The 18,473-nt window shown below is 42.7% G+C and overlaps 1 protein-coding gene across 4 annotated transcripts in view; it reads right to left on the bottom strand.

Moving 5' to 3' along the window:
• Positions 1-18,473, bottom strand: part of ABAT (4-aminobutyrate aminotransferase) — a 105,139-nt gene that overhangs the window by 5,261 nt on the left and 81,405 nt on the right. For all 4 annotated transcript variants that reach the window (XM_075830082.1, XM_075830081.1, XM_075830084.1 and 1 more), the window contains 6 exons: positions 17,186-17,249; positions 15,811-15,959; positions 13,808-13,945; positions 11,894-12,061; positions 3,242-3,388; positions 8-119 (listed from right to left, as the gene is read on the bottom strand). In XM_075830082.1, the coding sequence (XP_075686197.1) occupies positions 8-119; positions 3,242-3,388; positions 11,894-12,061; positions 13,808-13,945; positions 15,811-15,959; positions 17,186-17,249 (778 nt within the window). The remainder of the gene's footprint in view (positions 1-7; positions 120-3,241; positions 3,389-11,893; positions 12,062-13,807; positions 13,946-15,810; positions 15,960-17,185; positions 17,250-18,473) is intronic.

Here is an 18,473-nt window from a genome sequence, read left to right as displayed (position 1 = left end):
GTGTTACCTTTGTTTCTTGCTTGTGCGATCAACTTGGATCGAGTTGCGTCATTTGGAGTGTCAAATGAACAGAATGTCCCTCTGCCTCTGGCTCTGCTCATAAGATGCGGATAGCGGGACTGTAAATACACATATTTCAATTTACTTCACATAAGTACGTACAAGTAAAAAGAAATTCATAGCTGGTCAAGAGGTGAAAATGCTAAATGTTTGCCTAAAACGTATAGTGTGTTCAAAATATAAAAAGGTGAGAAAAGAATATCAGGATAATATATTATATAATATTGGCCATATGTATTTTTACAGCGGGCATTAAGGGGCACTATTCTGCAGCGTTATAAAAATATAGTGCTGCAGAATAGTGACTATGCGTAGAATAGAGGACACCTGCAGTATGTTATTAGAGAATCATATAAATGTCCCAAATCCTTAATGCAAGGTGTATATACAATAACCACCCGCCTCCATGGCGCGCAAGCGTATTATTTATATATACATAATAGGAAAGATGGAATTTGATGGATTATAGCTGGCTACTACATATAATGATCATCAATATATTCTGCAGCACATTTCATATGCTTAGCATACCACTGTACATCAATAGAAGACCTTATAAATTTTATCCTACAACGTACCAGAGGTTTCCTTTCCCTATCGTGGGCACTTGTTTTTTAGTTGGAAGAGATGAAGAGGACAAATCTATAAACGTGCCAATGTGTCTAGCTCATTATACTCACCTCTAAACCCATCCTTCATGGGAGGCGAGACAGCAGTAGATGTGCTAGTGTCAGGCACATAAAAGGAAGCCAACCATCAGATTTGAAGTCATATAAAGCAGGGCCAGAATACACAAATCAATAAGCCATTATGTGACTGCCCTATGTTTTTGTTACAGCTCAATGGACTATGAAGGGATCTGAATGGAAGTAAACACGAGCGGAGGCCGAGGCTGCGGGCTGCACAAGGCAGAATCACTCTCTGCAGCAATAAATCTCGGGGAGGAGGGGGGGGGGGGGGAGGACTGGGGAAGGATCTGTATTTAAAAACAAACAAAACAAAAAAAAGGGAAAAAACAAAATAACAGTGTTCTGTGGTTGTGAAACCAGACTGTAGATTAATCCAAGCCTTGATAGACAGAAAGTGACAACAAAGTCAAATGCCTAATATTTCTGGACATTAACCCCTTGCTCCAGCAGTCATTTTAAGTTTTATTATTTTTGTTTTTTGATCCCCATCTTCCAAAGCCATAAGTTTTTTATTTTTCCATCTACATATCTGTATGAGGGCTTGCTTTATGTGGGAGGAGTTGTAGTTTTTAACGGCATCATTATGGGGTGGAATGGGAAAAAACAGCGATTTCTCCTTGTGTTTTGGACGTTAACTTTTTCAAATCTACGGTGATACCAATTTTATATTGTTTTTTATTTTTAATGATGCACCACTTCTTTTTCAGGTCTTAGATGCCACAGTCAATAATGACCACGGCATCTAAGTGGCTAAACGGCCGGGAAGGGTGTTATCTCCAAACCCGGCCGCTACACGTTACAGTGAACTGTCGGCTGTAACATACAGCCGACACCCGCCAAGTATGGAGCTTGTGGGCTTGCTCCGTACCCCCCACGACTATGACCTACTGTCACGTTGAATATCGGTAAATGGTTAAAGGGGTTTTCCGACTTATTTAAAAAAGTGGCCAAGTATGAAGGGATGATATATATATATATATATATATATATATATATATATATATGTATATTTAAAAAAAAAAAAGCATTACTCACCTAACAGATTCCCTCGTGTTCCAAAGCTACCGCTCTGGCCCTCCCCGCCACGAATTATTGACATGGCAGCAGCAATGAGGTGCCAACCATTAGCCTCAGAAGTCCTGTGCCGTATACCTACTGAGACCAGTGATTGGCTGCAGTGTTCACATGGGCATACAAGCACATCATCGCTGCAGCCATGCCAATGAACAGCGGCGTGGAGGAGTGAAGGGGCGGTGCTGGAACGCCGGGGGAGCTGTGAGGTGAGTAATGCTTTTTTTCTTTAACGCATCCCTTCTTCCTTGGCCACTTTTTTTAATAAGTCGGAAAAACCCCTTTAAAATCAGTAATTCTCTCACTCTTCATCTTTACACCCATCTAATTAGTGCCGCTGCAGTCTAACGGACTATTTCAGATATAGAATACTTGAATGGATATTGTGTAACATTTCACGCTCTATTTACCTTGTTAAAGCGATGATGTGCTCAATCAGCACGTGACCACACCGGTCAATTACTAGCCACAGAAGTCATGGTAGTCTGTACGGTACTTCACTGCTGTAGTCATTGATTGGCAGGATCGGTCACCTGCTGGTATGGGACACACCAGCAAGGTACACAGAGACCGGCAGGTGACCTTAATTTAAAAGACGAGTCTGGCCTAAGTTTGTATAGTGGAGTATTTTTACCTTTGTTATCACTTTGACAGTTTGCATTTCTTTTTTTTTTTAAAGCCTAGAAGACCCCTTTAACTTGCTAAAGATTCCCTGCAAACTTATGAACAGAATGATAGCTGCCTGCATTCTGTTATGGACTGCAATAAAATGTCCTACCTCTGCAGATGGGTTTTTCATCCACCTGGGTCTGCCAGTCTAAATGACAGAAAGGTCTGTAGGTCAACTGTGGGTAATCTACAATTGATTTACAATGATGACTGGAAGTTTATCACTCCGCTCCTGTCTGTTCAAAGAGGATCTCATAATGGACGATCGGAATTAAGAACATTAATAAGAATTGATTTGATTCTCCTTATCCATCCAAATTAAAGCGAACCTGTCAGCAATTTTATAATGCCCTCGCCGAGGACAGCAGAATAGTAGTGACAGACACGCTGATTTCAGCGGTTTGTCAGTATGTGGGAATGTTCTTTCATAATGGAAAACATACAGTTTGAACGTTACAGCGCTTGTGTCGCGCCAAGAGGAAAGAGTCTGCCGTATTTACGATCTGCCGCTCCCTCCGGCTGCTAAATTAACAAATTTAAACATATTGCTACGCATGGGGAGAAAGCGGTCAGTAAGCGGTGGATGGGCGGGGAGAGCGGCAGTTCATGAATACGCCAGACTCCTTTTTTACAGCACAATGCACAAAGTTGCTGACAGGTTCCCTTTAAAATAAGTAAAAGATTTATAAAATATATTTGAGAAGAAGCCAGATATACTTGAAAGGAAAAGAGGATTATAAAATAATTGTCACCTGGAAATCTAGAAGTCCATCTAGAAGAACTTTTCCTGCTTGGACAGCATTATTTACGAGATCTTCACGCCTAATGACGTTTAGAACTTCAGCCAATAGAAGTGTTTTAGAGGGGTCCCCAAGCCAGGTGTTGAAAATTCGGTACGGCTAATGGGATACAAATGACAAAGTACTGAAATTAACTAAAAAGCAATATTAAAAAATGATATTAAATTCATACATTAAAATCCAGGCAGTTGAAAGAAAAAATTGAATTAAAAGGGGTTGTCTAGGCACCAATTTTTTTTTTTTAATACCTGAAATGTTGTTCTGATCGCTTCTTTATTCTCCCCCTACTGTTTTAGCACTAAATTATCACTTTTACTGCTCTGCAGTCGGCTCCCTTTCACAGACTGCGGAGCCGCTTTACTTCCGGTAACTGGGCGGTCTGTGATCCAAGCGCGCGCCTTAGTTAGACTGCAAGGTTAGGTGGATTTTTTTTTGCTATGCCCGATGCACCCTCACTCTCAACCACACTATCCATAGCCCCACCTCCCAAGTCTTACATATCTTATCCCTCCCACCCTCACTTTCCCTACCGCTACACCTCCTCTTCTTAGTTCTGTTCTCCCTCCCACCTTCGGGGGAGGGATCAGCAGTGTAGGAAAAAAATAAAAAATAGATGGGCGGAAACAAGAAGCCTATTGTGACGAGTGACCAGCCCTCTAGCGTGACGAGGGCTGTGATGTACCTACACAGGAGTTTAGCGTGCACAAGCCCGTGTCGACACACTGCTTGGAATGCAAGAAGAGTAGAACTTCTGGCCGAGAAGAGAGGGAAGTGGCCGGAATTCAAACAAGAAGCATATTGGTAAGTTAAAGTACTATGAAGGAAGTATACTTTGCCACATAATGTTTTTTCCTGGACTGCCCCTTTAAGGCATACCTGTAGTTTAAGGTGACTTTTCAGAATAAGTGGTCATGTGTCTGTACATGAGGAATAACACGACTTGTATTCCACATTTTTTAGCGGTTTTCTCCTCTGCAGGCCCTCTCTATTTCTCAGTTTTCTCTGAGCTGGTGCGGGGAGCCTAACTGAAGAGAAGAATCCTGCTCTCATATATATATATATAACATAGATTGTAAGTTCTTGTGAGCAGAGTTCTCATTCCTCGTTTGAATTGTTAATCAGTTTTGTCACTATTTTTTCACATTTTGTTATGTTGAGGTCTTGTGCTTAACCCATTAGTGACCGCCCCATAGTGTTTTTACGGCGGCCACGAACGGGCTTTATTCCGATGCTATAGCCTTTTTACGACGCTGCATCGGAATAAATAAAACAGAGCAGGGAGCCGTTAAATCTCCCTGCTCTCAGCTACCAGAGGTAGCTGATGGCTGGGGGCATTCCTGCTCGAACGGGTGAGATCGATATCAGTGATTTAGTGAGTGCCGCATCTGAGTTGTTTTAGAGAGCGGGAGAGAGCTCCCTCTCATCCCACCGACACCCGGCGATAAGACACGTTTTACGAAAGTGTTTCAGCTGTAAGCCTATGACCAGTAAATTGAAAACCAGATTACAGCTTAAACGCTTTGTAAATACACAAAGTATTTAAGAGATGGGTGCATGTGTAAGATGCATTTTTTTACAGCATTTCAAAAACACAGCAAAAAATCCACAAACATGAAGCCCGTCTGCAACATGCATCAGTAAAGTTGTTAAAACCAAAGGCCAGTGCATTTATATTACAGTCCCGCGTAGTGGCTGCCGCATGCGGCCAAAACCATGCACAAATGTGGTGGCTACTAGTTGCACGATTTTGCTGGTAATACCCATCAAAATCGTACAACCATTGGCCACTGCGAGTGGGCTGGGTTTCGGCCACATGAGGATGGCGCTGTCTGGGACCGTACCCTTATAAGTTTGCACAAACTGGGAAAATAATATAAATACTGTTCAAATGTATGAATCTCATAAATATGGGGGACAGGTTACTAATCAGACAAATTGGATTTTAACCCCCTATCAGTCACATTCAAATTTTAAAAACCCTCCCGAAAAGACATATGTCCTTCAAGTTCAACCAAGGGTTGGGAGAAATTATAAGACTTTGTTTTACCGCTATAAATCCTAAAGACGGTTTAAAAAAATAAAAATATATTAAAAGATTACCCATAAGGCATTAACCAATCTTCCCTAAAAAGCAAAAATTCCCTCCTGATGCCAAGTGGCAATCCGACTGGATCAAACATAGGGGCTAATATTTTTTGGTTTTAAGAAATTATCTAAGCCTTTTTTACAGCCATCTACTGTCCCTGCTGTGACCAGCTCCTGCGGTAGACTATTCCATAAATTCACAGTTCTCACAGTAAAGAAGGCTTGTCGCCTCTGGAGGTTGAACTTGTTTTCTCTAGACGGAAGGAGTGCCCCCTTGTCTTTTGAGGGGATTTTATATGGAACAGGTTTTCACTATATGTCTTGTATGGGCCATTCATATATTTATGCAAGTTAATCATGCCAGGGCCGCCACCAGGGCAGTACAACAACTACTGCTGTCAGGGGCCCGGCAACAATGATAAAATAGAGGACCGCCCACTTCTCAGCTGCTTTAAACATTTGCATGAGGGCCCCAGCGTTAGTCACTTGGAGAAAGGAACGAACCCTGCAATGTAATATAATGTTATAGGGCCCGTTCCTTACTCTGAAGTAACTAAAGCTGAGGCCCTGAGAGGATTTAAGGTAAGGCCACACGGAGCGGCCCTGACACGGTCGCAACGCGGCTAACAACCATGCCGGCACCATGTTCGGTGCGGCTGTCAAACAGCCTGTTAGTGGCCGCATGTTAACGTGGGTAAACCGTCCCTTTATCTGCAAAATCGTGCGGCCATGAATTAATACACCCTTTATGGCCGCACGATTTTGCAAATTACAACAACTTACCTCCTATTCATTCTCTATGGCAGCTCCGGAAAAAAACGAACACTGCACTCGGCTATCTCCGGAGACTGAATGGAACGGCAGTGCACATGTCACCGGAATACCTCTTAATGAGGTATTTCTCAGCCGCTCCTACATGTTGGCGGCGCGGTTGTTGGCCGGGTTGTGACTGTGTCTGGGCCGCTCCGTGTGGCCGTACCCTTACAGAACAGGAAGATGCAGCATGAGAAGCAGAAGCTGCGTGTGGAGTTCCTGCCCCCCCCCCCCGGACTTCCATACAGCCGACTGGACATGCAGGCTGGTGAGTGTCCCCCCCCTCCCCATCCTGCTTCCTATTCCTCCTGACCCCACTTGTAGAATATATAAAGTATGTTAAAATGTGTTGTGTTTTTTTTAGTTTCCCTAGCGTTTTTTGGCACGATTTTCACAATCGTGGAAAAAATGGTGCAGTTTTGCCGCGGTTATATAAAAATCGCAGCAAAATCGTGTATTTGTGCTTCGATTACGAAAATTGCATTAAAAAAAAAAAAAGGATACAAAACATGAAAAAAATAGTCCTGTTAGGCTACATATTCACAGTGCGGTCAAATCACGTTCCTGCAAAAATTGTGGCAAAAAATGGGATTTGATCGCATTATGTAACTAGACTAAGGCCTTATTCAGACAGCCGTATTCGGTCCGTGATATACGGAGCGTGTACCGGCTGTATTTCCCAGGCCGACCACAATTCAGGGAGCCAGACTCCTAGCATCATAGTTATCAATGCTGCTAGGAGTCCATGCCTCTCCGCGGGAATACTGTCCCATACGGTATTGATGTTTTTAGTACGGGACCAGGGACCGTATTCCCACGGGAAGTGAGGGACTTCTAGGGATGCTAGAAACCCGGCTGCCTGAACTGTGGTCGGTCCAGAAAATATGAGCGATACACTGTCCGTAAATGACAGACCGAACATGTACGTCTGAATAAGGCCACTTACTTGCCTCCTATTTTTGGTGCGGATTGCGCACTGAAAATTCACTACAAATTACAATATAAGGTGATATTCAGACGAACGTGTGTGAAATCAGCCGGCAGTTTTTCACGGCCGATTTGCACCCGTGCGGGACCCGTTTTCACAGATCACTCAAAGACTTGAGTCTATTGAGGGATCCGTGAAAATGCACAAAAATAGGATGTCCGATTTTTTTACAGGCTCTTCGCACGGTCCGTTAAAACAACGGACGATTAACACGTTAGTCTGAATAAGCCCTAACTCATGTGAATGGGGTTTTCAAAACCCCATGCATGTGCACAGAAAAAAAATCTGCATGGAATTTAGGACGTGCTGCTGATTTTTAAATCCTCATCATGCCTATTATGTTGCAGAATTGTAACGTATTTCATCCTTTACAATGCAAAGGGTTAATTTGCTGTAAATCCCTAGCAAAATCTGTAAGGCGACACGCACACATTGAGGAATTTGGTGCAAAAAATTCACATCAAAACCGCAGTTAATTCCGCAGGTAAAATCTGCACCCAATAGTGCGGCTTTTACATTTTGATGCGGAAATAGGTGCAGGTTTTACTCTGCAAACCTTTTCCTAAAAAAATGTAAAACCGCAAGATAAATTGACACGCAGCATATTTTCAAATACGCACCGCAGGTCAATTTTGGTTCAGAAAAAATCTGCAACATGTAGATGAGATTTCTTGATCTCATTTACTTTGCTGGTACTGTATTACACTGTGGATTTGCCGCACGAAAATACCAGCGACAAATTTGCACGTAATAAGTATCGTGTGCATTTGGCCTAACAGAGTTTTTTTTAACTCACCCTAAGGCCCCGTTCACACGTTGGATTTGATACGGATTCCGATGACATGCCGATGATTCTGCATCCCATGCATATTAGGTTTCCGCAACCCAGTTCACATGCTACGAAAAAATTTCCACGTGTATTTTTGTCCGCACCATGAAAAGAAATCCACCACAGCAATAAGTAGCATGTGACTTATATTACATGGAAAAGCTGAGGAAGAGTAAGTTTGAATGACAATGAGACTTACGCCTTGTTCACACAGTTTTTTGCAGGCACAAAAATCTGCCTCTAAATTCCTTCAGGCTTTCTCTGCCTTCCATTGATGTCAATGGGAGGTCAGAGACGGAAATGCCCGAAGAAAGGGCATGTCGCTTCTTTTTCCCACAAGTGTTTTTTTCCGCTCGCGGGAAAAAACAGCTTCACTGCCCATTGAAATCAGTAGGAGATTTTGGACGTATTTTCCGCAGTTTCCAACGCAGTATCCGCGGCAAAAAAACTGTGAGAACAGGGCCTTATTCTCGTGCAGATCTGCTACACGCTTGTGGCACATCTGCGGCAGAAATCCAAGGGAAAGCCTCAGATTTTTGCTGTGGAAAAACACATTGAATTTTAATGGCAATGTAAGAACGGAGCATTAGTGTTCCTTACATCCTCACAAGCACTTCCCCCTCCCTTAAGGCCCCTTCACATCATGTTGTTGCCCTAAGTTTATCGTGTACGTCAGGAAATCTCCTAACGTACACTATAAACTACATAAACGATAATTCATAGGTCTCCATTATGTCCTTTTAGCCTACGTCGGGCTGGTAGACGTCGGTATCAGTGGCATAACTACCGCTGTAGCAGCCGTAGCGGCTGCTACGGGGCCTGCGGCATGAGGGGGCCCGTGTCGCCCACCGGCACGGGCCCCCACCATGGCCGGAGGCTCCGCTAGCTGCCGCTGTGGCTACTACAGCGCGACGCCACTAAACACTATGGCAGAGCAGGGAGGTACAGGGGGGGCTGTATGGCGTTATCTACAGGGGGGCTGTATGGCGTTATCTACAGGGGGGCTGTATGGCGCTATCTACAGGGGGGGCTGTATGGCGCTATCTACAGGGGGGATAGTAAAAAGGCACTATCTTCAAGGGGGGGGGGGGGTTGTGTGACACTCAGGGGAGGGGTGGGCCCCAGTCAAAAGTTTGCTATGGGGCCCAGTCTTTCCTAGTTACGCCCCTGGTCGATATACCTTATTTTTGAAAGATGGAATAGTGTAGTAGACTTTGCTATTCCATCCTGAGAGATTCCACAAAAAAAACTGTATACCACTCCGGTCATTAGTATGTGGATAGTGATGTCAGGAGCTTCCCAATGCTGGAGTCCCCAGGCAGAGCATCACAAGTGCTCTACCCGTGGACTTTGTCCCTGGGAAAGTTCCGGACATCACTGTCCATATATGTAAAGTAACGTCAGGGGATTCTCCAGGGCCGGAATGCCTGGCCAGAGCGTTGCCGACGCTCCGGACGTGTACTCAGGCTTTGCAAAGCTTCGGACATCACTTTACGTATATGGACATCAGGAACAGCGCCATAGTCCCTGGGCAGAGCGCTAGTAAATTCCTGCCGAAGGCCCTGATCATTTCCCCCCTTAGTAGTCTCTTTTCAAGGCTAAATAGGTTTAGTTCTTTTAATCTTTCCTCATAACTTAGATTCTCCATGCCCCTTATTAGCTTCGTTGCTCTTCTTTGTATTTTTTCCAACTCCAGGGCATCCTTTCTATGAACTGGAGCCCAGAACTGAACTGCATGTTCTAGATGAGGCCTCACTAATGCTTTGTAAAGTGGTAATATTATATCCCTGTCCCGCGTGTCCATGCCTCTTAATACACGACAATATCTTGCTGGCTTTAGTAGCAGCTGTATGACATTGCATGCTGTTATTTAGTTTATGATCTACAAGTACACTCAGAATCTTCTCATAAAGTGACTCCCCCGCAATATAGTTGACGTATAATTCAGGTATATCACAGGATATGCTATAAATGTCCGATAGGTGCAGGTCCCCCTGACCCTTTTCCTTATGGAACTCTGGAGCTACGAAAACAGCGTAGCTAGCTGCGCTACACGGTTTCCATAGCGGACATTCGTTTCTATGGGAGTTCTGTAAACCAAGTATAAAAACATGCTCAGATGTTTCCGGAAAAAATAGCCATCTCGTAACTCCCTGGCCGGAGCTTAGCGGTAGAAGGTAAGACAGAGGTCAGCGAACCCAGTTCTAAAGATTGATGCGGGTCCCGTCTCCATAAATGTCCGAGAAGGGACTATCCATTTTAGGGATATTTAATTTTTTCTTTAATGTAGCTTTATAAGAGCTTGTATTTTGTGGGACGAGTTGTCGTTTTTTTAAAGGGAACCTTTTTGGGGTACATATAAAATATTGAATATATTTAAAAAAAAATTGAGAGGGGAATGGGGGGAAAAAAAACTATCAATTTCACCATTGTTTTTTTTTGTTTTACTTTTAAGCTGTTTACCGTGCGGTATAAAATAATATATGTTAACATTACTCTAACTTTGTGTAAATTTAAAACCACAAATCAATTTTGTTCATGTTGCCATTTTTACTACAGTTCCTTGGATTTAGGTCCCGTTTCAAACTATTATTAAAACATTATGATATTACGGTGACAAAAACTCTGCTACATCTGTTTTACAGTCCATGAGCCAGTGATCTAACACTGACACTACAGTCCCTTATGCCAGGCCCTGGTCTCCAATACCCCTTGGTCAAGAAGGAGGTGCTTCTCACACAGAGTTGGCAAAGTATGTATTTTATTTGAAGAAATGTTTTTTTTCCCCTCTGGGAACCTCTACTTATAAATATACGTCATAGTTCATGAAGTGATAAGAACTTTCTGTTGAAATGATGGATTACGCGTTTTAGCTTCACATATACACACGCAATGGACAATCTATGTTATCTCATCTACTTCAATGTTATGCTGACATTTTCTATTACGCAGGCTGCATTAATACACTGGATGAATTTAAATTGAACTATAAGCCTACAGAAAGACGATCAAACAACCCTGGCAGGAAGAAATAAGCTCGAACAGGTTTTCTATACCAAGGAAAGATTGACCTACACAAGCTGCAGCTTTAGGATAAGAAAATCATGGAGTCCTTACAAAGAGTCAATGCCTAAATCACAACGAAGGTGGAACATTTATTTTTGGGACAATATTAAATTTAATACCTTTGGTGAACCTGGTTGGTTATTGCACTTACAACAGGTACAGAACATATCTTATCTGAAGTGATCTCTTTATATAGCAATCAAATAAACTGATTTGCAGCAGCGGGCACGTGTGCGACACATCATCGCGGAGTGGACAGAGACCAGGGAGGAAAGGAAAATTTTCCTTTTTTTATTTTTGTACTTTCAGTAAAGTTTTTTTTTTACACTTATCTTGAATCCAATAGGATTTGCTTGCTTTCTGCTTCTTCCCCCATTTAATTCAATGAGGAAATCTTTAATAAATTCATGCACTATCGTAGCAGAAATTGTTTAAATCTCAGCCACTTTACTGCCATCGTATTCCGCTGTGGATTTTCCATATGCAAATCCACAACGTGTGAACGTAGCCTGATGATGAGACACAGGCACCCAGGTTATAGTATTGCGAAAAGGGAGGGGAGACAGAAAAATGTATCACAGGGAATGTCCACTGAGCTCTGAACTTTCAGGTCCACAAGTCGGATGTCAGAGAATGCAGGTCTTAAAAATTAAAGGTACAATACAGAAACCAGCCAGCAATACAGTGCAACATCAACCCCTTACGGCACACAGATACATATCGAAAAATATTTTTTAATGACAATGGTGCACAAATGTTTGCTGCTGCTTTCCTTGTCGTTGCTGTTCTTAATAGACTCGGCAGATTAACTCTGATTACTTACTGCATCAGGCCGCATCTCTTCCTTATGGAAAAAGCCTCCGGTCATCATTTTCTTACTGAAGGAAACCACATCAGCTGCATCATCCATGCCCCAGTGTTCATGGGCCCAGAATTTACCAGTCGCTCCTCCTCCTGTTTGAACTTCATCCACCAAGAAAGCACATCCATGCTGGAAAATTTAAATCCATGCTTCGTATCAGGACAGCCAACAAATACATACCCCAAAAGTACGTGTTGATGCATAAAGAAAGTATACGCACTGCAGTAGTACTTGTTCACACCGTGCATTTTAATTTCGATAGCCAGAAGTGGACCCAAAATATATGTATTAAGTGTTTCCATTATACTATCCTTATTTTTAGGATTCAGTGCTGATTTTAGTGTTTATAAAAGTACCGTGTGACTGATGCTTTACAGAAGACACATGTCATTCTTAGGGTATGTTCACACGGCCTATTTACGGACGTAATTCGGGCGTTTTTGCCCCGAATTACGTCTGAAAATAGCGCCTCAATAGCGCTGACAAACATCTGCCCATTGAAAGCAATGGGCAGACGTTTGTCTGTTCACACGAGGCGTAAATTTACGCGCCGCTGTCAAATGACGGCGCGTAAATAGACGCCCGCGTAGAAGAAGTGACCTGTCACTTCTTTGGCCGTATTTGGAGCCGCTATTCATTGACTCCAATGAATAGCAGCGCTAATTACGGCCGTAATTGACGCGGCGTTCAAGCGCCTGCACATGCCGGTACGGCTGAATTTACGGGGATGTTTTCAGGCTGAAACATCCCCGTAATTTCAGCCGTTACGGACCCCCGCCGTGTGAACATACCCTAAGGGTCCTATTACACGGCCCGACGAGGGCCGTGTAAACGAGCACTGATCAACAAGATAGCTCGTTGATTGGCGCTCGTTTGCACCATTCACAAGCAGCTATGTAACGATCGCTCATCCCCATACATCTCTACCGGGTCGGCAGCGCATCTTTACACAGGGAAATTATCGGGAACTAGCGTTTTGTGAACGCTCGTTTGCCTGATAATTGGCCGGTGTAAAAGTCCCTTACAAGTTCTTATGCAAATCAAAAGATTTACTTGTAGATTGAACTGCCTTAGGCCCCATGCACACGACCGTGCCCGCAATCACGGCCCGCGATTGCGGGCACGGCCGGCCGCTGACTGACAGCCGCATTTTCGGGCCGTGCTCCCATACAAAGTATGGGAGCACGGCCCGCAAAATGCAAAAGAACGGAAATGTTCCATAATTCCCGGAACATTTCCACGGCACTGACACCCTTCCGTAGTGCTACGGAAAGGTGTCAGTGTTCAATGAAAGTGAATGGCTCCGTTTTTGCGGACCGCAATTGCGGTCCGCAAAAACGGAGGTTTTTTGCTGTTGTGTGCATGGGGCCTTATAGAGGGGAATTTTATGTTTTCTGCAGTTCTTGGGACCTTCCAGGGTGTATACATATATAACAGACAGGTCTTATTACGTATTCAGATTCTGCAGTTGATCCTGTTGACAAGGCCAAACATTAATTTTACAACTATATCAAACATGTTACAGAGATCCAAACGTGCTATTTGATACTGTAACTGCTTTTATATTGAATTACAATTCCTTCAATCCAGCCTCCAGGATACTGGTATTTTTTCCTGACAAAGAAGTGCTTGATAATCCAGAATCTCTAAACCCTGTAGGACATACAGGAGGTTGTTGGCTTTGATGGACTTGTTTGATTGAGGAGAGGGGCTGTTGGTTACTTTGCGCCAGCAATCACACCAAGGGTCATTAGAATTACAAGAAGGATAAGATCATTTTAAAGAACGGATTGGATGCCTTTTTTTTTTTATCAAATAGGAGAATGTATCTGTATGCATGCAAACACAATCAAATATAAAAACCATTTATTTTACTTTTCTGGCAATGGTCCTCAATGTCCTGAAGAAGTCGTCAGAAGCATGATTGTCTCCTCCTTCTGACTGAATTGGCTCCACAACTATCCCAGCAACAGTCTTTTTCTTTTTCCTGTAAGTTACAATCAAGTCCTCCACCTAAACATGGAAATAACAATTGACAGTGCACTTACATTTACATGGATATCAGTTACAATTTTTAACAGGTCTTTTTATTTTTCGTTTTTACACACATTGCAAGAGCTCTTAAGGAACTCCATAACCTACAATAATTACCAAGAAAACTTTTAGGTTAGAAGAGTAAGGGCCGGGGCAGGCGGCCCATCACGTGAGGTGCCGCAATCGGTCGGGTTCACCCAACTGAACTGAATAATGTGTTTAAATAAAGAGTGGCTGGTGCCACAAATTTATTTGCCATAATATTGCTGTTGTGTTAGATGAGTGGCGGTTTAACATGTGCACTACTTAGTGTTACTTCCATGTCTCAGACACAAGGGACCTGGTCAACAGCCGTTCTCACACTCCTAAACATTTCCAGACAGGTATAAAAAAATTTTGTGTGTGTACAGACTTGGAGTGCACTAGACCCAGTGTTCATGTATCCAAAAGGACAAAAACTATTGTATTTTGCGACAGTCTTGAAAATATTGATGTGCTCTGAGTATTGTATAGGCAAGGGTCACACACGCAGTTTTGATGCAGTTTTTGCCTCAGTCTTTTCTTTATACCTTTCCTTCAATTTAGAATCCCTTCTGGATTTGGCTCAAAAAACGAACCAAAAACTGCATTAAAACCGTGTAGGATACTGGCCTTTAAGAGATTATAAGGCTCTGTTCACACGGCAAGTATTTGACTTGTATTTTGCCGCATTTTACACGCAGAAATATGCATCAAAAAACTTTTCATTAAGCTTCCTATTAAAAGCAATGGGAAAGCGCAACAGTACATGCAACGCTTATTTTTTACGCAAGCATATTTAAAAAATATGCGCCGTGTAAAAAAGAAAAGTCAGGTCAATTCTTTGACACGTAAAATATGCCAAAAACGCACCAAATGTCCCCATAGTCAACGGGAGTCCTAATTGCGCGCCAAAAAACATGCAAAAAGCGTGCACAAAAGGCCTACAATACCACGTGGAAGATGCATCAAAAACGCCTGTATTTTAAAAAGCGCTTCACAAGAAACGCTAGCAAATTTGACACGTTTACATGTAATTTTTTGGAACTCTGTGTAAACCTGCCCTAGGGATAAAAACAAGCCTCCGGACATGTCTGTTTAAGTAAATAATTGTATTCCGCATGAGAACAACCTGGAGCTTCTTTTCCCAGCACTTTATTTTGTGCTGTTTCTCGGTTATTCTTCCTGAAAATGTATGAATAAATTGATAGTTAATTGTTACCACTGCCCTTTTCATAAGGTTGTGTCGCTACACAGTCTGATACTGTCAGCACTGTTGGACTGTGTAGAGACATGTTCTATTGACAAGGGGAATGGTCTCACCTAGTTGTCAATGTATTCATACATTTCCAGGAGGAATAACGGAGGAATGGCACCAGAGTTTTGAGAAAAGACGCTCCAGGTTCTTATCCCATGCAGAATACAATTATTTATGTAAACAGCCATGTCAGGAGAGCTGACATTCCATCTTTAATAGTTTGACTAGAAATACTTGTTAATATCCGTGATGTCTATAGTAGTAAAACGATCAGTTCTCACGAATTTAATGTGATCCATTGGTCCTCATTGCCCCTTTAGGCCAGATTTATAGTGCTCCCACTTAATTCAATGAGTGCTGTATCAATCCATAAGCAGTTGGCACCTTGCCTCCAGAATACTTATATTTAGCTCTGCTGCTGACAAGAGGGAGCAGAATTACCCCTAGAATTATACTTTAAATAAGCACTAAATGTGTTCTAAGTTTGTAATATACTTTATGTAAAAGTTGTATTGCAGTCCACACCATAGAAAATTGTCACGTTCAACACGAATATTTCGCACATTACCTCTTCCAAACAACGTGCCTCCTCATCTTGGTTTTCCTTAACAAACTTCTCAAGTGGATACTTTAGTCGTGGAAAGGGGGCAATCGGCCAGTCAAAAGAAGGAATGTCTAATTTGTGTATAGCTTTAGAATGTGTTGTGGCCAAACAACCTATAACAACGAAGACAAAAAAGAAGTGAAAAATACAAGAAAACAGGAAAAAGAAAGCCTCTTTTCTAATAGAGAGATAGACTTTTTTTTTCCTAATGGGGTTTAATCATTGCGGTCAAAATGCATTTTTATGCCACGATTTTTGTAAACCGTGGCACACCCAGTCTTAATGTTATGTTGATATGTTCATTTTTGTTGAATTAATAACAATATACTAGACAATGGCTTAAAAAGCAATTCATCAATATAATAACATTAACACCAGAATCACTTCCTTACGTGGCAGAAGCGTTCACTTAGTACAGCAGAGCGTCCATGAGAATTTCTCTCTCTAACAGTCTAACAAAGTGGTGATCAACTCACCACCTTATAGGGGCTTCAGATGAGGCTCTTGACTCTATCCAAGGGTCACAGACCACATTTAATGTCCCTTGTCTGCCCATTTACAGCAGAGAGGCGGCTGTCATACATGTGCTGTCACTCTCTATTACAGAAGCAACCAAAGCTCGCAGCACTCTGGGGCAAGTCTTTTTGTCCTTCCTTTTGAGATGCTACAGAGTGCATATAAACCACAGCACCTCATAGTAAAAGCTGCCTGCCCCCCATATACAGTCAAAGCCACAAAGCTCCCAAATATAGTTCCAGCCACATGCAGTGTCAGCAACAAGTAGTGCAGCCACATGCTTCCTTCATACGGCCGATATCGGGTATGCCCTGATAAGTGCCATCCACATACCTCTCACACACAGTGCAGACTATTGCCTCAAATGGACAGTGCAGCCTTATAACTCCTATACACAGTGCAGTCACATGCCTCCTATATACAGTCTGCATCTCTCTTATGTATGATGTTGTCACCTTCTCGCCAAAATAATTATGTCTCTTCTAAAACCAGACGCAACATAATTAGGAAAGCTTGACGAGTCAGGAGGAGAGAGAAGACCTGGATGCCGCAGGGTAGTCACCTGCAAGCCTTATACAGCCCGTGGGCCGTCAGTTGCCCACCACTGGTGTAAAGTCTTCACAAATTATAGGATGAAAGATTTGAGGAACAGTGGGGAATATTAAAAGTTGCCACAGCCTAATATCTTATTGTAACACTTTAGCTGCTAAGGGGCGAAAATCCAATGCAATTTCCTAATACATTTCATAGCTTTACCAAAAGGGAACCTGTGCTCTTGCAAGAGTAAGTGTAAAAATAAACCCTCAAAAAACAATGTTCTTACCCATTGTTCGTCCATGAAAACCTCCCATAAATGATAAGATGCTATAGTCTGGACAACCGGGTAACTGAAAAGAAATAAAAAACAAAAACAGTAAATTACATAATTTCTTTACCTAGTGCTGTGATTTTGTAATAGGTCTTATGTCACAAAGCAGTCCCTGAGAGAACGTCTTAGGTCCTCTTCTTGCACCTGGGTTTGTCTACAAGGGGGCCCGGGCTGCCCAGCACCTCTTTCAATTGTATCTGCCTCCTCAGAATGCAGATACAATGACTGATCCCGGAACTCTGCACAAACTGGCACGATACAGTGACGTCATCGCACCTGCCTGCACTGGAGATTGCACAGGTCGGAAGAGGCCTGAAGAATAAGCTGCTCTGTTTGTCATTGAAACTGGGCTAGGTGAGTATAACTGTACTTTTCTTATTTTAAGGGCAACTATTTCTGTGTATAGAGGCACTAAGGGGGCCCTAATTTGGCATCACTACAGTGGAGAGAGCACTAAGTAGGCATCATTACTGCGAGGGATGCACTAAGGAGGCATTCTTATTATGTAGGGGAACTAAGGGGGCATCCTTACTGTGTGGGGAGGACTAATGGGGCATCTTTACTGTTTGTGGGGTACTAAGGGGAGTTTTTACTGTGAGTGGGAAACTATGTGAGGGCACCAAGGGGGCATCCTCACTATGTGGGGCCACTAAGGAGCATTATTACTGTGAGGGGCCAATAAGGAAGCATCATCACTGTATGCCACACAAAGAGGGCACTATGAAAGAGTGTGGGCACAAAAAGGCCTCTATTATTATGTGGGGGCAATAAGAGGGCACTGTGTGGGTGAACTATCGGTTTGCCGCTATTATTTTGGGGTCACTATCTGTGTAGCACTACTTTTGCAGCACTAAGACACTATTAAAGGGGGCAGCAGGATGGGAAGTTTGTGTCGAGGGTGATATTGTGCTGGAAAAGCGAACCACTATAGACATCTGAGCAGCAAACTCTACAGAGAGGAGTCGTGACCGGAAAAATTGTCATGGCGTTTGGAGTCAGATGGAAGGAAAAGGGAAAGTGAATGAGTCCAATCAGAGAAGATGTCACCTGTGAGTCACTGGATGTAATCGTACTGGATTCATTGCACTATATTAACAGCATGATAATACTCTGTTGAACCCCAGGGTAGAACTGGTATGTGACCGCTGTATGGGCACTGTATGGTGATATGATTGGTTATATTGATCTTTGTGGTATATAGATATGTAGTCATGGTGTGGAGTTATTATTTGGCTCTTGTATA

The sequence above is a fragment of the Rhinoderma darwinii genome, chromosome 6 (genome assembly GCF_050947455.1).
Source record: "Rhinoderma darwinii isolate aRhiDar2 chromosome 6, aRhiDar2.hap1, whole genome shotgun sequence".
Lineage (NCBI taxonomy): Eukaryota > Metazoa > Chordata > Amphibia > Anura > Rhinodermatidae > Rhinoderma > Rhinoderma darwinii.
This window is presented reverse-complemented; position numbering and strand designations above follow the sequence as displayed.